The 25,126-nt window shown below is 43.4% G+C and overlaps 2 protein-coding genes across 6 annotated transcripts in view; one reads left to right on the top strand and one right to left on the bottom strand.

The window, feature by feature from the left end:
* afap1l2 (actin filament associated protein 1-like 2) overlaps positions 1–9,670 on the top strand; it is a 36,154-nt gene extending 26,484 nt beyond the window's left edge. For 2 of the 3 annotated variants that reach the window (XM_071463624.1, XM_071463625.1), the window contains exons 5-19: positions 816–927; positions 1,985–2,196; positions 3,153–3,332; positions 3,471–3,557; positions 3,675–3,759; positions 3,902–4,006; positions 4,428–4,639; positions 5,876–6,021; positions 6,125–6,236; positions 7,031–7,282; positions 7,466–7,748; positions 8,160–8,333; positions 8,443–8,630; positions 8,778–8,975; positions 9,078–9,670. In XM_071463624.1, the coding sequence (XP_071319725.1) occupies positions 816–927; positions 1,985–2,196; positions 3,153–3,332; positions 3,471–3,557; positions 3,675–3,759; positions 3,902–4,006; positions 4,428–4,639; positions 5,876–6,021; positions 6,125–6,236; positions 7,031–7,282; positions 7,466–7,748; positions 8,160–8,333; positions 8,443–8,630; positions 8,778–8,975; positions 9,078–9,104 (2,373 nt within the window). In that variant the 3' untranslated portion in view covers positions 9,105–9,670. Of the gene's footprint in view, positions 1–815; positions 928–1,000; positions 1,499–1,984; positions 2,197–3,152; positions 3,333–3,470; positions 3,558–3,674; positions 3,760–3,901; positions 4,007–4,427; positions 4,640–5,875; positions 6,022–6,124; positions 6,237–7,030; positions 7,283–7,465; positions 7,749–8,159; positions 8,334–8,442; positions 8,631–8,777; positions 8,976–9,077 lie in introns of those variants that run through there. The other variant, XM_071463626.1, reaches the window with a different exon arrangement.
* A 172-nt stretch (positions 9,671–9,842) lies between these two features.
* On the bottom strand, positions 9,843–25,001 carry vwa2 (von Willebrand factor A domain containing 2). Of its 3 annotated transcripts, XM_071463627.1 has the most exons (16): positions 24,363–25,001; positions 23,136–24,181; positions 21,841–21,970; positions 21,425–21,486; positions 17,790–17,864; positions 16,812–16,945; positions 16,628–16,737; positions 14,816–15,013; positions 14,548–14,681; positions 14,135–14,264; positions 13,034–13,089; positions 12,813–12,920; positions 12,141–12,722; positions 11,253–11,804; positions 10,881–11,003; positions 9,843–10,678 (listed from the first exon to the last, which is right to left on the bottom strand). In XM_071463627.1, exons 2-16 carry the CDS (start codon positions 23,191–23,193, stop codon positions 10,548–10,550), a joined length of 2,583 nt encoding a protein of 860 aa, XP_071319728.1. In that variant the 5' UTR covers positions 23,194–24,181; positions 24,363–25,001; the 3' UTR covers positions 9,843–10,547. The 3 variants fall into 3 exon arrangements, with proteins under 3 accessions (XP_071319728.1, XP_071319731.1, XP_071319730.1); XM_071463630.1 differs by lacking the exon at positions 21,841–21,970; XM_071463629.1 differs by lacking the exons at positions 21,841–21,970; positions 23,136–24,181.
* Positions 25,002–25,126: the final 125 nt, after the last annotated feature.

Genomic DNA, 25,126 nt, shown 5'->3' with positions numbered 1-25,126 from the left:
TGTTATATACACTGACTGATGGGTCTATGCCGTGAAATGTCAACGCGCCATTTCAATTTTTACATCCTTAACATTTAAATAATGTTAAAGACACTTTTTACCAGTTTAAAGTTAGGGTGTATCCAGATGAACTCTTCAGGATTTATAACTCGCCATCATTGAGAAATACAAATTGACGATATAATGAACTCCAGTGATGGCAAACGTCGCCAAAATGTATTTTGAGTTAGTGTGTGTAGCTGATTTACTGACTTTAATGGGATATAAAAGTAATGAAGAGTTTCTAAATGAACTGAGACTCATTCATGCTGCCAAGCAGCAGAGAGTCTGGTGGTTTCCAGCAGTATGGGAAGGGACAGACAGACCGTCTTTACCACACAGGAGACGAGAAAAGAGACAGAAGTGAAGCCAGACTGCTGATTGATTTCAGGAAAGCCACTGGGCCCACACACACTCACTCACACAGACACACACACACACACACACAAACACACTCTTCCCTGAAGGCAAACATGTAACTCTGTAGTGCACCGGGTCAGACGAGGATTGGTTACATGAGGAATTCCCTGGTTACTCCTGAAGTGACAGCTGAATTAGCCACATGTTGAGCCTGGGGGAACAACACATGTTAATAATGTGTGTGTGTGTGTGTGTGTTAACCTGGACATGTTCCTCCTCAGGGCTTTCATTGAACATACTAGTATGTATTGTTATATGGCAATTAATGGATTATGGATTAATTTTTATAATCCCTCGCCCCTGTCTTTCTCTTTTCTCCTCCCTCCCCTTCTCCCCACCCTTCTCTCATCTGTCAGGGTGTGGTGGGTCGGGAGCCGTTCCCCTTACCTGCAGTTCCAGCTCCAGCCTGTATAGACACTTCAGAGAGTTACTACGAGGAGGCGCAGCCCTATGAGGAAACTATCAACGGTAAGAACTCTGGTTCAGACTCATACTTCTTCTGCCTCCTGTGAAACAAGGCCCAACTGAAGAGTAGCTAGAATACTTCTACAAAAGCCTTCTTCCTGCAAAGCATGTCAGCAGTTGTGTCGTCTTAAGAGTGTTTGGGGCTGTTTACTGCAGCCATCTTGGTTTCTGAGCTAGAGGTTGCATGTTATTTGGTAAATTATGATTATGTTATGACACAGTCAATATAGTTTAGTGAGGTTAATTAGGCCTACATGTGGATGGATTTCCCCTCATGTAATTTGGAGCAGTGGACCAATATAAGGTTTTATTTTACCGGTGTCGGCTGATGCTCAAATGCTAAAAAAAAATTCTAATTAAGCAATGAGCTTCTGTTGTTGTCATGTACTGCAATTTCTAAATATTTGTAACCATTATCATTTATCTAAATAAAAGGCATTTTTCCCTCAAACTTTTTCTTCTTCCTCCTCATCCTCCTGCTGTTGTGTAGATCTGGACTGTTTTGGCCTCCTCTCAAGGCCCTTGATGCGAGTGCAGAGCTCTGACAGTGTGGTCTATGCTGTTATCACCAGGGGTAGCTAGCTCTCTATCACAAGACTTGTGTGTTTGTGCCATGTCTTGGACGTTGTTTGAGGCGTAAGCTGTACTGTGCACGAGCGAGCCAGCATGTCCTCCGGCCCTCATTGTTGAGCTTCAACAAGGTCATGCATGTAAAGAAATAATTTCCGGTCAAGACTTGTGAAAGGCATCATTAATCAGTTCCATCTCAACCTCAGTTTCCTTAATTTATGATTTTCCCTTTCATCATAACTTTGCATATTTATCGTGCTACTACCCATCAGTATTAAAAATGTTATTTTGCTTATTTGATTGAGTGTTGTGAGGAAATCCTCAAGTCAAGAAATCGGGCGTTAACCTCATTTGCTCCTTCAAAACTGAGCGCGAACTCCGCCATCCATCATCATGAACCTTTGCTTCTGTTGTCATTTTTCTCCCCTCATAACCCCTGCCTTTTGATTTTATTTCTTCCGTCATACCATCATTGATTTTTTGTTTTCAGATGATGGGGAGGTGGTTAGCAGTTCATACGAGTCCTACGATGAGGAGGAAGTGACCAGAGGAAAGTCACCGTCAGCGCAGCACCAGTGGCCATCAGCAGAGGCGTCCATCGAGCTGATGAAGGACGCTCGAATCTGTGCCTTCCTGTGGAGGAAGAAGTGGCTCGGCCAGTGGGCCAAACAGCTGTGTGTCATCAAAGACCATCGCCTGCTGGTGGGTATACGACTTTGTGAAAATGACAAATCAGAGAGTGTGATGGTTTTATGAAGGGTAGGGTTTGGTTATATTCTTCCTGTAATTATGACATTTCACTGTACATGGAAAAAAAATAATCCTAAAGTAAGTAAAAAATACCTGATAAAACCAAAGTACACAAGCTGCCCAGCTGCGAATGGAAGACAAAGTTAGCACCTAGCTGCTAAAGAAAGAAAAGACCTATGAGTTTCTCTGAGGAGTTGGAGGAGACCAAAACAGAGCTAAAAGGAGAAGCTAACATCTGTCAGGTAGACACAAACACAACCTGAATGAATGCTAATATTTCTGTGTGTTGGATGTGAGGCAGCGGTTTGCTACCACATTCATCATATTACCAAGCACAGAGCCAGAGCCCTTGTGTCTCCTTTGATTTATCCGTACGCAAACAGTAAAGTAAAAATTACAATTTGTGGTTTTGGTGGGAGACCCACGCTGTAACTATTTCATGGCAAAATGAGCTGCTCTGACACAAGAGTGGCATTGATCTTCTAATCTAACGCCCGGAAAGAAACCGAACAAACATATATCCCAAAATGTTGAAGTATTCCTTAAATGACTGTAATTACACCTGCGGTTTTCTTGCTCTTGCATGTCAAATGTTGTAATGGATTACACTGGATTGACTTCACTGGTTAAAAGGATCAAATTAGGAAAAGTGGGACTTTTTTAAACCTATTTCTGTTTGACTGAGATTGGCCTTATTTGCCTAGCCGTCATCCAAAGCCTCTCAGTAGCCCAGTAGATGGTGACACAGCGGATTAAGATGTGGTCCATTTAACCCGCTATGTCGGGAAGTGTCAGTATTGCTATGCTGGTATTTGTTAAGTGGCAAGTAAGTCATTCTAAAGTGCCATACAATGCCACAAGTATGCTGTCCTACAATACTGTACACATCAAATCTCTGCTCCCCTCAGTGCTACAAGAGCTCCAAGGAGCAGACGCCCCTGCTGGATGTGAGTCTGTTGGGCTGCAGTGTTGTCTACAAAGAGAAGCAGCTGAAGAGAAAAGAGCACAAGCTGAAGATCACTCCTGTGGGAGGGGAGGCCATCGTGCTGGGCCTGCAGAGCAAGGAGCAGACGGAGCAGTGGCTGAAGGTACGCTCCACCAAACACGCCTTGTTCTTAGTGTAGGAGCTCACAAAAACTCACATGGAGCAGCGGTATTACCCGACTGGTCGTTGTGTTTAAAAATCTGAATGTGTCAGCATTATTCAGCCTCTTCCTGTCCATTAGGTGATTCAGGAGATCAGTCCCAGGCCAGCTGAAAACTGTGACCCCCAGCACTCTGTGTCCGACTCCCCAAGGCTCATCTGCACTAAGGTACACTTAATCCAAATGTTTTTAATAGTTGGATTGCCTGCCCTCAGCTTTTGTCAGACTTTGTATTTTTTAAGAGCATGCCTTCTAAATGACTAAAATGTAGATGTGGACACACAGGGAGAGCTGAGTGAGAGATACTCAGTGGCTTCAGAGAGCGGCAGCAGCACTGACAGTCATGCTGAAACCCCTGAAAACAAAGATGGTGAGTTTTTTAATGTTTTTTTATTTTTTTTATTTTTCAGTGTCACCGCAGACTGGTTTAGGAACACGGTTCTGGTATTTGAAAGCACAAATATTGCAAATAATCGCGTCAAGCGCCGTTCTACTTCTTCTCTTCTCCACAGTGAAGAAAAAATACGGGGCAGGTTTGAAGTTCAGCAACCTCATGAACATTGGCAAGAAAAAACCTTCCTCGTTAGAGAGCCCAGAGAAAAGTGTCGACACCTCAGGTGAGCAGAGGTCTGTTGTATATGTCAGGCTCGACAAAGCATGTACTGCAGGTCAGTCAGGTACAGATGCGATTCTGTAACATAGTCCTCTCTGTGTGTTCTGCAGATGGAATCAGTACTAGCAGTAGAAGGTCTAGATCGTTTTTAATCGTTTTTTTATGCCAGACTAAAGATTACAATACTTTCTCTAATTAAAAAGCATTGTCTTAATTAGACACTCTGGGGTCCTCTGGGCTGCATAGTCAGAACCACAACAATATATTAGCACTGAAGCAATGACCAACAAGAATGAATGGGTTTATGATATTAAACAAACATAGTTAACCACTAAAGTGAACTTTGATTGGGTAACATTAAAACTACAGTGCGAAATGCCGACATGTAAGTATCCATATACATCACCTCCTCCCTCCTCTGTCAGGCTACCTCAACGTGCTGGTGAACAGCCAGTGGCGGACCTGCTGGTGTCTTATCAAGAACGGTCAGCTATGGTTTTACCAGGACAAGGGCAAGAACAAAGTGAGCCAGCCGGCTGTGACCCTCGAGGGCTGCAGTGTTTTGCCCGACCCCAGCCCTGAGCACCTGTACTCCTTTAGGATTGACATGGATGGCACACAGGTGGCGACACTTGAGGTAGATGACCAGTGTCTTCTCTGGTACTTTGCAACATCTCTCCAAATGTGCGGGTGTTTGGATTGTGAAAAAATATTCCATGCTCTTCTTTGTTTTGCTAACAATTGCTGAATAAATGACACTGTTTAACAAAGCGGAAGGTGATGCTAACCCTGAATCTATAAAAGTGAGCGTGTCTGTATTGGTACGTAACAAGCCACACAGGTTACTTATTAACCAAGATCATTAAAATAGACCATGATATCTTGTGTACATGCAGTGTGCTTCCTGTCCTCAGTTCATGTTTGTCTCAGATGAGACATCTTACTGGAATGGCAAAAATATCTTGAGAAAGACACATAGTGCATCAACATTACTCACAAAGTGAAACAATCCTCAACACTAACATGCAGTATCCTGGTTTGGAAACCACTTTCTGCTGACATCCAGCATAACCTATGTGATGTGTGTGCACACAAGTGTGGTATGCATGTTTGTGTGCATGTGTGTGTGAAGGGTGGAGGTGTATTACAAAACTGTGGGATTTTGGGGACTAAAGCTACGCCCTTTTTCATTAGGTTTCCAGTACCACCCTGCTGCAGCGCATATTTGGTCATAGGCAATGGAATTTAATGTTTAGTCTCGAGGGCTGTTTCTGACACATTTATGGTTTGTGTTTTTCTTGTGATGAGTTGTTTTTTATTTTGAATGTCACAAATTGTAACTTCTTGAGTGCAGTATTTACTACAACAAACAAAAAATAATAGCTATCAGCAAATCGTTTTTAAGGTGTGTCAAACCATTAGTACCACGTCTATTTGAATCTCCCAAAAATAATAATAGGCTCTCAACTTCCCATATGAAACTGTCCCTTTATGTGTAATTGTTTTCAGTGGTAACACTTCATTGTGCGACATTGCTGCACAACAGCTGCACAAAAACCCTCCTTTAATTGTTTTGCAGAAAGATGCAGACACACAAATGACAAAACAGCAAATCCCCAGGAACAGGATAATGTTCTTATTAGCCTTCTCACGATGTCTTCTTTCTTGCAACGTTTAGTTGAGTGGCTGAAATCCTTAAACCCTGCTGGTGAATTATGCTGCAGCAATCATTTTACTCAAACAAACTGAAAGATGACAGACAATATAAACCATGAGGGTTTAAATCCATGATTTAGTAAGTGCATGGTATAAACTGAATGCACTCTGTTCCACTCTTTCTTCCCCTTCCCTCTCTTCTCTTAACCCCTCCCAGGCTAAGACATCAGCAGACATGGGTCACTGGCTGGGCCTCTTGCTGTCACAAACGGGGACCAAGACAGACCCAGAGGAGCTGACGTACGACTACGTCAACTCTGAGCGGATCTCCAGCATCGTCAACGCTGCCAGGACTTCATTATAGTAACATTTTCACTTCACTCTACTTAAATGGGAAATTGTTCTTGATGCATATGATACGGAATGATATTTAAGTGAACCTCTGTGTATCTGTGTGTCTCTCCAGCTTGATGCAGAGGCGGTATTCAGAGCCAAACACTTACATTGACACCCCACCCTCCATTTCTCACAACTCTGATGAGCTGTACGATGATGTGGCGTCTCTAGCTGATCCAGAGGTACGTTCAGGAGCAAAATGAACCATGAACACTTGACCTTCTTTCAAAATCAATAGACAGTATTTCTGTACATCTGGTTAGTTTTGGAAACTCATCAGTCGCGTTTTTGTGTATCACAATGAACACACTGAACTCATTTGTTAAACCTCTTTTCCAGCATTTTTTAATATCTCAGGAATCATTCAGGGAGTCATGTATCTTACTATTTTGGCTTTGTAGAGTTCATTTAAAGACACATTAAAAAGGGAAAAGAACATTTTAGTAATGATAAATATCCAACTGGGCTGCAACTAATTATTTTCAATACTGACTAATCTACCAGCTACAGCAGAAGGCTGTTAAAAAAAACATAAAATATTCCCAGTAAAGAAGCTGGAACCAGGACATTTCTGATCAAAAAAATACACAGTGCTTGACTCAATTAGTCAGTTGTTTCAGTTCAAATATCCACATCCAGCACATTCATGTAAAGAGGTTTTCCTTGTCACTACTATCTTTTACAAGCAAGGAATGACTGGTTAAGAAAAGGAATGCTTAACACGTTTGATGGGATAAGATGAAATCACATCATGTTGACGTTTAAATTGTACATTTTGATTTCAGTCAGAGATTCCTGTAAATTTCAAACAATGCGCAAATCGAAATCATCTGGTGCTTTGTATGTTGCTAAGGAAATACGCAGCCTCTGCCCTCATTGTTTTGTAATCAGTTTCCGAATTCACTTTCATTTTTACACGGACTCACTTCATCTGGCCACTTTCCATCTCCCAACTTCCTGCTGCGATGTCTTACAGGATGCTGAAGAGAGCGGCCTGCCAGGCACCGAGGACAACAACCTCCAGGAACATTATGAGCCGTGCATACAGGATGCCAAGGACTCAGTGGAAACAGAGGACCCTGACAACAGGATTTACCTGGACCTAGTTCCTGTGCGCTCCTTCCTCCATACATCTGGTGGAGGTAAAAGTCCACCTGCCAAAGAAACTTCCAGACGTTCACCAGTTCCATTTGAGGACCAGAAGGATTCCTCATGTCAAGTTAAAGAGGTGCGTCATAGTCTCATCCCAACATATTCAATTTAAGGAAACAGATATAACTTTCTATGAAAATCATTTCCTCAGCTTAGTGTTGAAAACACTTGGAGGTGACTAAGCAAGTGAATCATTGTCCTTAATAATGTGATTTGCTTGCATTTCCTTCACCTTTTATACTCTGTCTTCTGATTTCAGTTCAGTCCGGCTAACACTTCTGAGCCAGAGCCAACACCTGTGTTAAATGGAACTTCTGCAACCGGCAAACCAGAGCAAGCGTGCCCCCCGCCTCCAACGCCACAGCCACAGCAGCCACAAACTCAACCGCCAAAACCCACGTCCCAAAGCCAGGAGACGCCTAAGAGGATGAGCCTTGGAATCCCACAGGTCTTCAACTCCTCCGGGGGACAGGCCCACAAAGGCCCAGCTGCTGGGTTCCCCCAGAGTCCTCAACCCCAGCGGCCCAAGGCACATACCATAGGTGAGAGTGAAACACAGCGACAGTGGGCTAGCTGGACGCAGGAGAGGAGTAGAATACGGAATAAAACTGCACTTATACTCGGGAGCATGTCGTCCTGTCACTCATCCGCATCACAACCAGCACGCGCCTTCTTTCAGCATGAAGGAGGAAATTGTGCTGCTGATGTTTCCCTCTGCTGTGCTTCCTTTTCTCTGAAATCTTAAATGACCATGGCTCCCTCTAGTGAAAAGCTGCATCCTCTGCAGTCACAGGCACAGCTTCAAAAAAAAACCAAAACAAGAACTATTTGTTTTTTCATAATTATTACATTGCTTTTTTTTAATTTTTCTTTGCACCCTCAGGCAAATGTCTAAATGACGGACTATGTGTCTGTGCAAGAATTAAAAAAAAATGTTAACATTCGATTCCCAGGCTGTCCTGGTGCAGTCGAAGGGAAACTGGGCAAAAACCGCACAGAGGCAGACATGAGGCGCTACACTGATGAGCGTGACCGCCTGGAGAAAGAAAGGGAGGAGGTGAGGAGCAGTCTGGCCAACCTGAAGAAGGAGAGAAGGGAGACCAAGGAGGAGCTCAGTGCCTGCCAAGGTGCATATGCACTTCCTGTAACACTTGTGACAACACAGTAGACACTGATTTGTATGACTGACCGACTCACTGACTGACTCACTGAGGGCTGGCTGTCTGTTATGCTTAGATCCCAAGCAGCAGGCCTCACTAGAAGCCCGTCTGAAGCAGAAGGAGGAAGCGTGTCGCGAGGCGGAGAACCGCAGGGTTGAGGTGGAGCTTCGGTTGGTTGAAGTGAAGGAAAGTCTGAAGAAGGTGGAGTCGGGGCCTTTCACACTGGGAACCACACTGGACAGCAGCCTCCAGGACACGCCCGCGGTTAGTGTACTGCTTCCATTGGTGTAAATGCAGAACTTGAAAGTCCAAGCATTTTGCTAAATGTTTTAAATACATGTATATGAACGTACTCAGAACACATGAACTTGATATTAAAGGGCCTGAGCCTCTCTATCATTTTACCCTCAGCCCAAAACAGCTTCCCTGCCTGCTCTCCAGACATCATCACCATCATCATCCTCCTCAGCATCATCAGCATCCTCATCCCAACCCTCGAACAGCAACGTCAGTGCAGACGCAGCCTCTCCAGTCAACTCTGCCTCCGCACTGAAGAACAGACCCACCTCCATCATGGCCACGAAAGGCAACGTCCTGCAGAAAGCTAAGGTGAGAGCACACTGATGGCCTGGATGTCGGCTGAAGAAATGATGACATGTATCATGAATGACAGTTATTACAGTTTCGGTTTCAATTTTTTTGTATTTGCAGGAGTGGGAGAAGAAATCCACCACCTAGGAGGAAAACATAAAGCCCTTTGACCTCCTCTTACCTGATCAAGTTTCACTGGGTCTGGTCGACTATCCACAACTTGTCCTAGTTAAGTAAGGAACTGCCAAGTTCACTCATCAGACAGTTAAATCAACATCCTCTCTTTTCTGGATCGTCCTCGTCGCCTTCTTGCCAAGACTATAAAGAGCCAATCAGAGGGAGGCACAAGCTGTCTTCTCAGATACCACTGGATACTCTTGGTTTTAATGACTTTCTAAGTTGTTTGCTTCTCTATTTCCTAGAAGGATGAATTTGATGTAGTAGCATTTTGGCCAGTCTAACAATTGTTCTTGATAATGACCAAATGGGATGTTTCAACGATGCAAACAGCCAAATATTTGAAACCACTGAAGTCTGACGCAGAAAGACGCCCCTCTTACTAAATTGGCCACTTTGTACACCTTTTGTAGCTTGGTTCATATATGCTGGTAGCCAAGATGTAAATATATTTACACCATTATTCAGCCTTTTGGCTTGTATTGCTAGCTAGAAATGCACTTTTTATTCAAATAAAAATGTACTGACAACATAAAGCGGCTTGAGAACTGCTCATGAAACTGTCTCTTTTTGCCTTTAACTTTACATCTGTGTGTCCAGCTCGTCTGTGGAAAATGAACTGAGGGTTACATTTGCAGGGCAAACAGAGCAGCTGCAGCATTAAACATTTAAAGGGTAATTAGAGTATACGCATTCACTCCTCACTAATGACTTTAAAACATTTATGAATGGGACTCATTTGACATTGAAATAACTGGTCATTTGAAATAACATTGCAGAGCTTGTCAGGTGTTTTTTTAACAGCATTATATAGTAGTTAAGTAAGCTGTATTTTCTAAGTGTTATATCACCATTATAATATCAGAATTTCCCCTGGGAATTAATGAAGTATTTGATCTAGCTATCTATCTAAAAGTAAAAATGCAAATAATTTTGTTCATTTGAGAGAACTAACAATATTTTTTTAACCTCTAAAAACCTCAGTCACTTAAATGAATTTAAAAACAATATATTGACGTATGAAAATATAGCACTTTTTGGCACAAATGTGATGTTTCTGTCTGAGTTGGAGGAAAGAAGGAAAGTTGTGGTGATTAAAAAAGAAATCATGACACAGATATACACTATAATATAATATAAAAGTTTACATCTTTGAAAAGACAAGAGAACCATGTTGAGACAATTGCACGACAGTGACCACAGTGAAGGCTGATAAAAAACACATCACAGCAGAGATACATACAGTGTTGAAGGCACTTGTTGAAGTTTGAGTGCAAGTTTAAATATTGTAACAGTAACAAGGTTAACAGTGACAATAGTTTTCCCTTTACTCCAGTGTGTACTCGCAAACATCCTTAGAGTCCATAGGCGATTTGTAGTAATATGTGTGTGTTTGTGTGTGTGTGTGGCGTATCAGGCAGCGTGTCTCCGGCGGTGTAGCTTGTAGTGATGCAGGAGCTCCTGGTGGCTTTTCTTCTGCCTGCTCTTCTTCCTCAGAGCAGCGGGCCTCGGGAGATCTCCCCTGGATGAAGGCCTGCTGCTTCCTGTGAATGCAACCGCAGAGAAAGTCATGACTTCTGCAAACAACGCAGTGTTTCTGGTCACCGCTCCCTGCTGCTTTTTAGAATGAACGAAGGCAGACAGTATCGCAGCCCTTAGTGTCGGACGTTTTTTCAGGCTGAAATATGCCAAGGGTGCCTTTGCATTAAAAGGAAAATGAAGGAAAGAAGACCTCTCATTACTGACTTTTTTCACAGTGTGGTCCTTCGTAGCCTCGGCACTGACAATGGAAGCTCCCTCCTGCCAGGATGCAGATCCCATCATTCATGCACGGGTTTGGGCTGCACAGGTTTACCGGCTTCTTTACCTCTGTTGAAAGAAAATGACCACAAAACAGCCAATCACTATAATGTAAGCTACTGAAATTAATATTTTACAGGCCCCTCAGCGTCTGTTTTCTGTTTTTAGACAGCTGCAGGGGAGCCTTAGTGAAAGGAAATCAGAAGAACAAACAAATATATTGCAGGTTATATTTTTTCTTAATCAAACCTTCACTCCTATCCATACACCAGGAGGGAACAAGCTGTCCTGGAAAGGTTTAGTAACTGAAATACTTACCTGAACACAGCATCTGCACCAATACGTCCTCGAAGTACTTGAGATCCTCATAAGACGGCACTGAGATCATGCGCTCCTCTGAACCAGCGATCTGCAGCAGCCTCTGTCTCTGTACGTCTCCAATACCAATCACAAACAGTGAAACTCCATTGTCTCTGATCTTCTGCGCTGGGACGACAGCGTCATCCCCGCCCGACCCGTCAGTCACCACCACCACAGCCTTGTTGACTCCGGGCCGTGCACCCTTAGCGACAGTCAGGACGCTGGAGTGGATCTGGAGTAGAGCTGCGCCGGTTGAGGCCACTCCACCCATGTAGTTGGCGTCGCCTACAGCCTTGAGGATGGCGGAACCCGTCTCATGGGTGTCCAGGTTGAAGACGGTGGTGGGTCTCCGCCCGTAGGCAACAAGTGCCATCTGGGCCACGTCTCGGTTGACGTCGAACTGGACGGTGAGGCTGCGCACAAAGTCGCGCAGGGTGGCAAAGTTATCGCGGCCGACACCGCCTGAGGCATCCAGGGCAAACACCAGGTCTACCGCCTGACCCAGACAACCTTAGGGAAAGGATTATTATTAATTCATGCAAGCTGAAACATGGAAAACATATGATTTACAAGTAGGGATTATGAATATACATATCAAGACAGAATGAGGAGATTATCTTTCACATCTTAAAAACGTTGCCATGTAAGTGCAGATTTTAAATATATTTTTTCCATTATATTTTGGGCATTTCTTGGATATGAATCCTGATTGCAATTTGGATATTTTCTAAATGTATTAAGTTTACAGTGAGTGTGAATTTACAAATGGGGAGAACACACTACAGCCTGAGCAGAGTATGCTATGAAATGAATGTGTGTGACAGTGCTCTGTTGGCCTTTAGGTACCTTGTGTGTCCACACTGCAGATCTTGGCCTTGAGCTCAGGGATCTTGGCAGTGAACCTGTCAGGTGATGTGTAGGTGAGAGTCCTCTGGGGATTCCCTGTGATGTTATTCAGCTGTTCCTTTAAGTAGTCCGGTCCCACCCCTATAAGGAAGATCTCTCTGTCCCGTGCGTATTTTGAAGGCTCTACCACGTTGTCCACAGAAGGAGTGGCAGTGAGCAGCACCACCACGCGGGGCAGGTCATCCGTGACATCGGCAAAGACCGGCGCACTCACGAAGCCGTTGCGTGTGACGTAACGGAGTGCCTGGCCCGTCTTGGTCTCGCCGCCGATTGGTTGAAGCGCATCCACTGCCTTAAGCAGACCCCTCAGGTCCCCTTTAAACTTGCCTACCTGGGCTTCCACTCGGGCCTCTCCACCAAACACCGCCAGGCCGACTTTACTGGGGCTGTCAGACCCGATCACTGTCTGCAGGAAGCGCTTTAAGAAGGACTTGAGGCGCAGGAAGCCCTCCAGGGTGAGCGTGGCGGAGCCCTCCAGCAGGAAGAGCAGGTCCACAGAGCAGTCCAGTGATAATGCAGGGGCTGAGGGGGGGGTGGAGGGTTTTGTTAGTTTTTATCTCTGTATTAAAGTCTTGGGAAAATCTCAGTGCGCACACAGAACAGCGAACAAACCACAGTGAGGGTCTCCTCCATAACCGGGCGGACACACACAGCGGTAGCCCTCTGGACCCTCTGATACACATGTTCCACCGTTCAGACAGGGCTGAGAGTCACAGGGATCTACAGAGAGAGAGAGAGACAGGAAGTGAGCTGCACAAGCATATCTCAACACACACACACACAACATCTCTAAAAGAATAAGAAAGCAGCTGGACTCAAAGGGAGGCTGTCACCTGGACAGATAGTCCGATGGCAGACCGTCTGGTGTCTCTTGTAAGCCTTGCTGTACCTGCAACACACGCAGAGATTCACATTTTGTCGGTTTGAAACGGATGAAAGACGTGTATTTTGAAAGGAATTACTTTCTTTATTTTTCTTTTTTTCTCTAAAATAAATGAGATTCCCATTTTCAAATTGGTTCTGTTTTGTCAGTTCTGTAATGTAAAAACAAGCTTTGAGCCTTCTCATGTAATAGACAACAAAAAACTAATGACCAACTCACATGGGAGGCAGTTTATATTTACATTTATATCTGTTCATATGGCATGAGCTTGGTGTGGCGCACAACTGCCATTTATGTGAATATTTATTTACATGAGTATTATATGTACTAACTTTAAAGTATCCTAAAAAGCAGCAGTGTCATCTAATCTATCTCGCCACCTAAAAATGCTTCATTTTACGGTCAGCTCTTGTGAAAAAAGTTGCTCAGGAATTGAGTATATTCATGAGACACGGGGGACATTTGAAAGATCAAGTGAAAAGTTGTGATGCTTCTCTAAACGCTGAGCTCTGCCTGCCTCAGGCCATGTCACTGTGGTAAAGTTGTAATGTACTGTGAAATTCATTTTGGCCATTTTGATTTGCCCTGGGAGGATCTGACAGAATCACACTTGCTAGAGCCTGACATTGACACACATTAACCCGCCACTTGTCTTGTGGCCGAGCAGCAAGGGAAAAGTGTTTCATATTCAGTGAGTGACACCAGTCTTCTTCTTCATCCTAATCCTGTTTCTTTTGTCTCTTCGATACCTGCTGTGGGTTTATCCTCCCTGGTGTAAGATGTGCAGTTAGGAACCAAACTAAATGGAACCAAACCAAGAACCCAACCAACTAGATTTTAAATTCTGGTCACTTTTTCAAAGTTTCCAAATATCTCATGAAGATTTACAAGGAAGTTTGCATCATAAAATTATATAGAAACTGTGTGTAATTTAGATTTTGATGTGAAACTGTAGCTATTAAAATGATATCTCTGGTTTCAGTGAATTTGGGATTTTTCTTTATAAAAGTGCTAAAATTCAAAATGCATCCTCTGAAAACTGGACACTTGCCTGTAGAAGGGACAGAGAGACGTGTATGGGGAATACCCCTTGGAGCCTTTCCAACACATGAAATTCCCCTGCAGCTCTTTCACTGTCTCCAGTGTCTTCCTCTCACAGGGAAACGACTCCATCTGACAGCCTGGAGAACAGAGCAGGAGGTTTGGGATCGGTGTTAGAAAGACAGGGATGTTTGGAGTGAAGGGGAATTAGAGAGAGCGGGAGGGAGGCAGTGAAAGAAAAAACTAAGTTCATTCTCATTTCCCTCTTTTCACACATAGAATAACACTAGGATTTCTCTCATGGACATTTGACAACTTCTAAATCTTTTATGTCCAGTGACAGCGACTTAATGATCTCTACACAAGTGCATGTGCAGCAGTCTTAATTGCCTCCAGTGAAAAAGCGTTGTGGAGGAGTCCCACCTGCTGGCGTGGAGTTGCAGACGGAGAAGGAGGCCAGCGTTGTGTACAGGCCATTGACGGCATCGTAGAAATGTTCTGCAAAGAAGACATGACTCTCCACTGGCTCACTGGCCACAGCGTGTAGCTCCTCCCACCTGTAAAACAGAGAAAACCGCTATCAAACAGGTAAAAAAAACAAAAAGATTTATTGTAGTTTCTTTTCCTTATTCCTAACAATTAACAGTTTTATCCCAGCCAATGATCATTGTTTCCCAGCCATCAGACATACCTGGGATAGTGCAGGCCGATGGCAAACAAGACCACGCCCGTCTCTTTGAGCTGCGCAGCCGCCTGCACCACGTTCCCCTGAGACCTCCCGTCTGATAAGAGGATGGCGATCCGGGCCACGGTGGAGGAGTTACGACCGCCTGGGAAACCCTTCCTCAGGACGTACTTGAGAGCCAGGCCTGTCTGGGTGCTGCCTCCCCTGGGAGTCCAGAGTTTGAAATAGTGTTTTTTCTCATGTTATTGTTAGAACAATACCGACAGAGAACATGCACTGTTCTACAGAAGCCAGCCAGAGTCAAAAATCTACTGCCTATCACTGCCAAAGTAAACCACAGATCAATTTTATTTTGGATTCCTCTTTTAGCTCTTGGACTGCAAATTTATGAGGAAATGGTGTGAGTGTTGGCTCTGTTTCATCACCTCAGGGCTAAAGAAACCAGTTTAAAACCTATTATATATTTTTTTAAAGCACATAAATGTCTTCCCACAGAACAGCGAGAAACCCATTCACACGTCACACATGAGGACCGGAACGAAGCTGTGATGCGCAGATAGCGATGCGCTCTGGTGCCATCCTATTCTCTTTTTGTCCCTTGTTGCAGCTGTGGAGACAACACTGTGTCTGCTCGGAGGACTGAAACTACAAAAACCATGAAGGCCTCCAGGCTTGATTTAATAATCTGAGCTCCCTCGCACAGATTTATGATGTCGACAACACAAGCACAAACTGAAACGCAGATTTCTCTTTTTTCCCCTTCACGCTCCACAGTACATATTACACAACACACACTGTGCTCACACGTTGGACCAGTTGTATCTCAGACACTGGTGAAGACTTGTTTTCGGTGCAGTAGGCAAACTTAAACAACAGTGATGGATAAAAGCTCGTCTTGAGTGATTATCATTATTCCATGATAAGCTTTTACACCTGTTGTTTACAGGTTTTACCCCAGTTAAATCCATCAAAAGGCAGCTTTGGCAAAGACACCTAATTCACTGAACTGTGAACCAGCTTTGGTTAGACTCTCTTTTTATGTCAGTACATGTATTTGTTTTATTGATATTTTGTATATTTTTGGTCATATTCTTGGCTATATGATTGGTATGCGTTGTGTGACACTGAATTGTTATGAATGGAGAAAACTAAATGTATTATAAGCTTCGCTATATTTGAACTCTCTAAGGTGCTAGTTGGATTTGAGGCAATGTGACAGTTAAGCCCATAACATGAGCAGCCATCTCAAACCAGATGGTGAGCCAGAAATGATACATTTAAACTGTGGACATCACACGCACGCACACACACACACACACACACACACACACACACACTTGGCCAAATTACCTTCCTGTTCCCCAGCTTATGCCCTGATCCAGTATCCAGTGGCCACCTGTGGTGTGCTTCTAATCTGAAATTAATTTGTTTTTCTTTCCAGGGAGCATTTGGTGTTACTTAACCTCTGGTCATATATATATATATATATATACATATATACATATATATATATATCTGTGTGTGTGTGTGTGTGTGTGTGTGTGTGTGTGTTCAGTGTACATTTGAATTAAATCCAGTCCAGGTCCGTGTGAGAATTTGTTTTAAACATTTTAAGGCCTTGCAGTTTATTTAATCAGATTTTAAGAACTGCATTAGTGCTTTTATATAGTCTTAGACATTAAGGATCCTTATTCTATCAGACATGTTTTTTCATCAGAGGCAAAAACCACAGAAATGTATTGAAAATCTTGCCGTAAATAAAATCTCTTGCACCGAAAACATGTTCTCACTGCAGGTGAGACGAGAACAGAGACACACCTGTAAGAAATCTTCTTCATGTGCTTCTTCAGCTCTTGTTTGCTGGTGTATGAGTCCAGAGGAATCTCCAGCCGAGGAGTGGAGCCGAACTGAATCAAACCGACCCGCGCCTGGACGAGGGAGGGGTTACATGAGTGCTGATTGACATGAGAGAGAGAGGAGTGAGAACAGAAAGAGGACAAACCTTGTCTGGTCCAATGTCTAGCGCTTGACAGAGTTTGATGGCATAGTGTTTGGACCTCTCAAAACTGCCCTTCCCCACGCTGTAGGAACCGTCCATGAGAAAGAGGATATCCATAGCTGCTGAGCACTGCATCACTTCCCATGGGAACACACAGGAGAAAAAGTTAAACCCACTGGATGTCTGGATAAAGAAGTAGAACCAAACTCATTCAATGTCTTAATCAATGCATTCCTGGCAAAGAGCTCCTATTCCATCAGTGTAAATAGGCATTATGGGATTACAGATGAAAATAATACCTTGCCATCATAAGAGAAAAACAGCTCAGCATGCCAGAGCTCAATTTTCTTTACCCGGGAACACACTCACAAAACCATTACCAAGCGAAAACTCGTCCTCCCTCTCCCGAGCGTGTCTGTTCTCGCTGGCGGCGTAAATAATGTGTGGTGTTGCTGTCATGTTAGAATGTGCAGCTGATCATGAAGAGGGCCATTAGAGGCAGAGAGAGTGTGCCGTCTGTCTGTCTGTCTGTCTGTCAGTCAGCGGCTCTGTTCGTGTGAAAGTCACCTCCAAACAGAGACATCAGGCTCAAGAGGCCACTCTCCCACCACCTCAAAGGTTCCTTATCAATGTACCATAACTGCATCGTACTCCATAATGTCCGTACAACTCTGTCTACGTCCGACCTGTGCCTTCTGTCAGTTTACCTTACTGTAACATGGGCTGCTTTGCTGTAACACTTCCTTCCATGACCTCAACATCCTTCTTATGTGCTGAGTTTTTTTTTGGTATTTTTGAATGAACTAATATTTGTTCACATGTGGGTTTATTTTATTAAGGGAGGGTTTGTTCTCCCGGCAGACTCCTCATTACTGTTCAGTTACTGTGGAAGCTTCCTCAAAGAGAAGACCCTCCTCTGCCAAACCTAACTCTATAACTCTCTATTGTCATGTCAAACGTGGTTTTCAGTAACATACTCACTTTCTCCTGCTGAGTTGATTTTTACAATGTTCTCATGGCTGGTTTGGATCTCCTGCACCGTGGTGCCCTGCCGCACTGGAAGGGACGAACAACATGGAGGTCAGTCAAATGTCCACAGGTCCACAGTATGGATGCAGCATTATGCACATGCATGGTGTAAACATGACTTTTAGATACAGAATTTGGGTCAACAATCTGAGGCCATCAATACACAACAAAACTCTACATAACAGACACGTAGACAAATAGATTTTTTTTTTTAATAACATGATTTTTTTTTCTCGCAAAATTTGTTTGTAAATGTGCCTTTGCTATGAGCTCTAATATAACATGCTCAAACTGTGGTGTCCAGCCTGGGGGTTGGGACCCTCATAAGAGTTCACAACATTAATCTACAGGGTCCCAAGATGTTTAACATGCAAAATAAGAAAAAACTCATTTCTGATACACAAAGTAATGCTTATTTTTAAGATTATTCTCATCTTTTTTAAAAAAAAATAAACTATGACTTTGGAAATAGGAAAAAAAAAAAAAAACCTCAAACAACACACTTTGGCTAAACTGAGTTCATCCAGCAGACCTATGGAGCAGTGATAAGGGGTCACAATCTATATCTGTATCTGTATCTGTAGCCCCAAAATAAAGCACTCACTTACAGTGACACATAAGCAGTGACAGGGTTAGTTATCTCACTGATGTTGATGAACACAAACACCTGCACTTTGACATGTGATTTACAGTATATCCACCTCTACAGCTGGATAAAGATAGAAACACACTCTGATCTGTGGACCAATCACTTCTGTATGTATGTATACAGCAGTATGTCAACTGTATCGGCTCAGTGTCATTCAAAAACCATCATTAAGCCTTCAAAAAAAAAAAAATTAAAAAAAATCAAACAATAAATGGGATGTCCTCCCTGAAGCCAACGCAGTTCACTGACTCCCACTCAACCCCCTCTGTGATGGATAATTGAGTATTTAAAGCTAATGTGAATGGACAAGTGAAGAAAACCATTCTTTGGCTCTATTCACGGAAAGGACGTCGCTCTATTCAGGCACACGTACAGCCCAGAGAGGAGGGAGAGGGACATGTGATTTCCTGTCCAGCATGTGAACATGCCTCGTTGTCCCTGGTAACCCCAGCGGGTCACAGAGGTATTCGTCCAGCACAGATGGAGCACTAGAGAGCGATTTTACAAACATGCATCTCCACACTGAACAGATTCCACTCTTTGCATAGCTCGGTCCTCCTCCTGGGTCAGAGAGAGGAGAGAAAATGTGGAGGTGTGTTCCCGTCAACTTTGCTGTAACGCGTCGAGCTGTGTTGATTAAGCATCCGCTAATTAGCTGAAACAGGTGATATTCCTTGTGTTTACTGTTAAAAGAACAAAGCAACGAAAAAGGACAGAAACTTCAAAGAAAGGTTCCATGTGCAAAAGTTCAATAGAAATAAAAGAGTTTAGCACTGACTTTGTCCTCCTCTCCTCAGCTTTCAGTGTTGGGGAGAAAAAAATATGGCATGCATGGGTTACATAATTGTGAAAACCATCAGCTGCTACTTAACAGATACTACTTTAAATCTCCAGACACTACAAACGGATACCACTTCAAATGGTCATCTTTTGGAGATGAGCGGTTCACGTGTCATAAGGATTTTTCATTGTAAAAATATCAACAAAAATATTGTTTTCTTAAACTGAAAAAGGTTCGATCACATATGAATAAAGGACAACACCTAAAAGATGGCCGCAACTGACAATTATTTTATTGATCCCATAGAAAAATGTGGTTTTTTTCCATCAAAAAATGGTTAATTAGCCACTTAGGCGATCAACTGCTCAACCAATAATAATAATCAGCTAATCATTTCAGCTCTAACCGTCATCATGACCACTAGCAACACACTTCTGGCACTGAATGTATTTACTACTTTCAGTGATAAATAGTAGGAGGTCTGTGGCAATTTTTACCAGCAATAATGTACATGTGCAACCATTTCCATATACCATATTACTGACAATATTTAAATAGTAAAAAAAATTGTATCTCAGAGAAAATAAACCCCTGACTTCAAATCCCTCTTTTAAGTCTTCTATCATCCATTCATAGAAAGAAAGGAGCAAACCAAATGAGGTCAGGAATCATTTAAGTGTAAAAACCAACAGAACATTAATCATCCAAGGAAAGTACCGCCTCAACCCAGTAGCCTATACGCTCTGACCTCTTCACAATCCTGACCCTTTCATCTGCCCCTAATTACGACGTCATTCCCAGCCCAAAGTCCTCCTGACAGTGAAAGTTTAGGTTCTTGGCAAGCTGCTGTCTCATGGTCAGTGGGGCCCCACTGCGCTGAACAAAAAGTCTGTCTGTTCGGCCAAGTGCCTCGAGCAAAATGAGCGCGTATCTTTAATGTCTGTGAATGAAAAGGTAGCAGGAAAACCAGGAGCAAGATAATGAGGAAGAATCCTGAGGCTCAGGAGATGACGTCCAGTTGACATTAATCCCACCACAGTCTTGGAGATATGAGTAAAATTCCCTTGAAATCAGAGATGGAAACTTGGACCGTGTCCTACCTAGGTGTGAAATTTAATTTGACAGGCGGGATTACATGGATATCTAGCTGGTGAAGCACTGTAACGTGTTATCTGTGCTGTCAGCACAGGAGGAAAAGGGGGCCGTCTTGACAAGGTGAAACAGTCTGGTTTGCTCAAGTTCAAAGTCTTAAAATGGCCAGTAATAAATACTTCAGATGGTGCTAAAGCTGTCATTTTTGAAAACAACTCAGAGATTATATTGCCCCACGTCTCCCGCCTCTGCCCTCCGGCAAATACCGATGGCTCCTGGGGTCCAGAGGAACAACTGACGATGCGTTATAAAAGCGATGCAAAATTAGACTTGCCTGGAAATGAACAGCATTTTGAGCACAGGAGGCAGGAAATCACTTTGAAGAGAAGATAATGGGAATTCTTCGGCACTGGGGACTTGTCAGGTTTAAGCCGTAAAATATCTTGTAAAGAATCAGTGAAGGATCTCACATTTCCCACCATGCAGCACAGAAAAATTCACACCTCATTGCATTTGTGATTTTTACGACACTGACTTCACTCTTTCCACCTGCAAATGCTTATACCTATCAACATATGCTTAATATGAACATTTATCTCAAGACTAACCCTGATATGGCCCATTTTAAGCCCGGAGGCTCATAAACACAGCTGGGCTGGCTGTTTCCCCCTGTTTCCAGCCTTTATGCTCAGGTAAGCTAACCGACTGCTGGCTGTAGTTTCACATTTACTATTAAGAAAAGGGAGTTGCGTTTATCTGCTCATTAAAAAAAACAGAATGTGAAACTATTTTCTATAAATGTTGTGCGAAAAACTAGATACTCATATGGGGACATACAAAATGTGTAACCAAATGACAGGGTTTTCTCAGCCAGGCCTAAACAGGTTGTGTACTTGCTGTACTTTCTGAATGATTTTCAATGGCCCAACCAAACAGACTTAAAAACATTCCAGCACAGCACTCCAAAGTGTCCTTAATCTAGAAGGCTTCAAATACCAGAGAAGCACAGGGGACACTCCTCAGCTGAACCTGAATGAAAAACAGTAATAAAATCAATCGACCGACCTTGAAGAAGCAGCAGTGTTAAGAGGAAGGAGAGATGGATGTCAGGGTGCATGTTGGGACACCTGGAATGATAAACAAAAGCACAAACTTAATACACCAAACAGCAGAGATTGTGGGAGAGTTCAGTGTTATGTTATGTTATGTTGCGACTCCCTAGGTTGGGAACCAGTGGTGTATATATATATATATATATATTTTTTTTTTTTTTCAGACAAAACAGAATTTCCAGCATGGGTGGTTGTCCTGAAGTTTGAAGTACATCCATTCTGTCTGCTTGTTTTTGCATTATCTCTACAGGAAGCCCAGCAAATCACGCTGAAAGGAATGACAACATGTGGTTTAAAGGTCTGTTAACGCTGCACAGGGCGAAGCTAAAAGGGCAGGAGAGAAGTGAAGTGCGTTTAGCGTCGCCTTACCAGACAATCAGTGAAGATCGATGCTGGCCACAGGCCACGTTTACCTCTTGAGCAGGTAAATCAGGTGGTAAGATCGTAACTTGCCTCAAGGACTCTGAGTACGCCCTCACCGTGTTTTCTGTGAGTCGACCTTTCAACAGGAACAAATGACAGCCACCGGGAGTTTGGCTTGTACCAAAACACACTTCACTACACAAAGGTGTCCACACGCAGATGCACAAACACTTCACTTCACTGAGCCGACACCAGCATCATCTGTGCGTAGTCTGGGTCAGAAAGTTAACAATAAGCTCTGACTGACTTTCTCAAAGCAACACAAGGATGTTACGTGCGTTTGATGTGTGTGTGTGTGTGTGTGTGGTGAGGAAGCCTAAGACAGACTGATTTTAACAGGAACGTGTTAAACCAGGAGTATGCAATGAGGATGTGTGTGTGTGTGTGTGTGTGTGTGTTTGAGAGTATGTCCTCCATATCTATCTGTGTAATCATCAGCGTGCTGATGACAAATTATGACAATGTCAACCTGAGGACGGAGCCCACCATCGAGGTGTCACATCAGCTTTTTATCCATGACCCCAAAAAAATGACCATGCTGTTAAAGTCAGAGAGGTTTTGTTCTGACAGTGTCAAAAAAAAAAAGCTGAACATTACTGGCTTCACCTAATGCAGAGCTGTATACCCAATAAACCGCTGAGTGCACATTATAACTTCATGTTATAATCCCACCTGCATTATACTACATGTTCATTGTTGGGCACACATAAGAAGTCGAGGGGCTGCAGATAAGGCTTGATTGACCCTGGCTGCTGATAAGCTTGGCCATAATATCCTGCCTGTGTCTGGAGTGAGTGTGTGTGTGTGTGTGTGTGTGCGCGCATTGGGGTGGGCAAAGAGGACGGACGTGCCAAAGAAACCCTCCCTATAGGTGAGGCCGTGTGTGTTTCTGAGACAGAGACAGGATTGTGTGCAGGAGGGAGGCTCGCTTTAAGAGGAGTCTGTGTGTCTGTGATGCGGATCTGCGGAGCTGACATGCAGCGACTGTCTGAGGAGCCCCGGGCTGATAACCATCACCGGGGGCTATTGATGCTCTACAAGCACACTCGCTGGTACGCCTTGAGGACAAGAGATTTCATTACTGCCGGGAGGGCACAGCTTTGAACGTGCGCGCTGCTCACCCACACACACACACACACACACACATACACACATATGCATGCGTGGAGGAGAAAGCAGTCATGCACGCCTACAAATAAAACACACACACACACACATATATACACACACAAGTCACACACCTGTCTCAGAGTTGGCTGCCTCTTCACAAGCATTCTTCTGGATCCCTCCTGCCCTCATCTTTCTGTCTTCCCCACTTTCCTGGTGTCAGTGCACATCTTTCTGCTCTGGAAGCTTCATTCCAGCTACGCTGAATGACCTCTACTGGCAAACTTGTGGTGTTTATAGTAAAAGTACTTTATGTTCTTATCTTTCCATCAGGACCCAAAACATGTCCCCTGAAAAAGCTATAAATGGTAATACTGACAGGGTGTTGGCACTCTGTTAGGTAAAATGTATTCTGACTAAAGACTGATTTGGGGACATTTCTAAAAATGTAACCACTTTAAAAAGAAAAAAAAAAAAAGGCTCAGCCACGGAGGTGCAGTCTGTTTTGAATTGGCTGGCAGGCTGCAGTCTGTAATTATAAAAGACGGCTAGCTTTTGGACCAACTTCATACAAAACCCACAGCTCTCCTAACCTGCAGTTGGAGGTGTCACTTTGAGAAACACCCTCACAGTTTAAATGATTTCAGAATGAGTCACCTCAAATGGCCACTTTTCAAACAACAGAAGAACAAATGTGGAAACTTCTTTCCTTCCACAAGGGGACAACAGTCTGATTAAAAGCCACAGCTAACCACAACACAGAGGATGTAAAGCCCCCCCGTTCTCCAGTGGGTTATTACACATCACAAAACTGAATTAAAAAAAAACAACACAATTTAATGTACCATCACTCCAGTTGATCAATAATCTATGAAAGCTCCCAGTCTTCATTATTGATTTTAACACAATTATGAGTTGTGTGCAGATAGTGAAGACAAAGACACACACACACACACACACACACACACACACACACTAAGTAAACACAAGGTTCCATTTCAGGATGAAATTATCAGAAAAACCTGCAGCTTCACTTCTAGTCGACCCTCTGTCAACATCTGGCCACTCTTAAATGTGTCAGGGGTCAGGGCCGGTTTCTCATGGGGCCAGAGGTGATGACCCTGACATGCAGCAGAAGCCGAGGACATTGATGGAGTCAGATAACTTTAGCACTAAGTACCTGGATGGAATTCAAGAAATGCATTTAATTACTTTTAGGTCCACTGCAGTCCTTCTTACCTGCGGTTCTCAAATTGACTTTTATTATAGATACTAAATACTAAAAGAGCGTCTTCCGCATCCACAGACAGCTCCGTCCTCCACCATCAGGCGAGTAAAAATAAACAAATACATCTTCTTACCATGCGCTGTTTAATATCCTTGAATTTGGGGAAGTTCTCCAGTGATCAGTCCTCCCCGCTTCCACACACCGCCGCTCCCGCACCGGTCTGATCTGCCGCCTTTCTGCTCCGGACAGGAGAGCAGCGACCCCACCTACTCGCCATGCCCACCTCCGATGCTGCTGCGCCGGTAGGCTCTAATTTGTCCCCGTCCAATTATCCCGTACACGGCAAGTATGGAGACAGGGAGGGGCCGAGACGCATTACAAACGTTTCCCCTACCTTTGTACTCCCATCAGGTGTTAAGAAGAAAAAACAATCCACACACACTTCCACTCAGCAGCTGCATAAAGTTTTTAAGCTTTCACACTTTTTTTTTTTTTTTTTTTACACTGGATGTTTCTGTTTTACTGTAAAGGAATTCTGTTTTCAAAATAAAATCACTTCCGCACACTTATTTGGTCTTTTTTTTTTTTTTCATCAAGGAACTTTTATGTCAAGACTGAAACATGTCAAACATAAATCAATCAGGCTGAACATCCCACCTGAGCAGGTGATTAGGACTGAACAAAGGAACAGATGGCAGCACAGCATGCCACAGCACACTTACAGGAGACAAATACACACATGGATAACTGAGGTTCAACATCCAGCGTCGCTGATATTTCTGCCAACTTTCATGCATGAGGTTTAAAAAAAACCTAAATAAAACTAGATAAACTGAATATTAAAAACTAAAAAAATAATAGGAATTTAACGACAGGTTAAAAACAGAAATGCCCAGA

This window comes from Trachinotus anak, unplaced genomic scaffold (assembly GCF_046630095.1).
Source record: "Trachinotus anak isolate AG129_WGS33_773 ecotype Australia unplaced genomic scaffold, CSIRO_AGI_Tana_v1 ptg000025l, whole genome shotgun sequence".
In the NCBI taxonomy this organism is placed as follows: Eukaryota; Metazoa; Chordata; class Actinopteri; order Carangiformes; family Carangidae; genus Trachinotus; species Trachinotus anak.
Note: the sequence above shows the minus strand (reverse complement) of the source record. Positions and strands in the feature narration are given on the sequence as shown.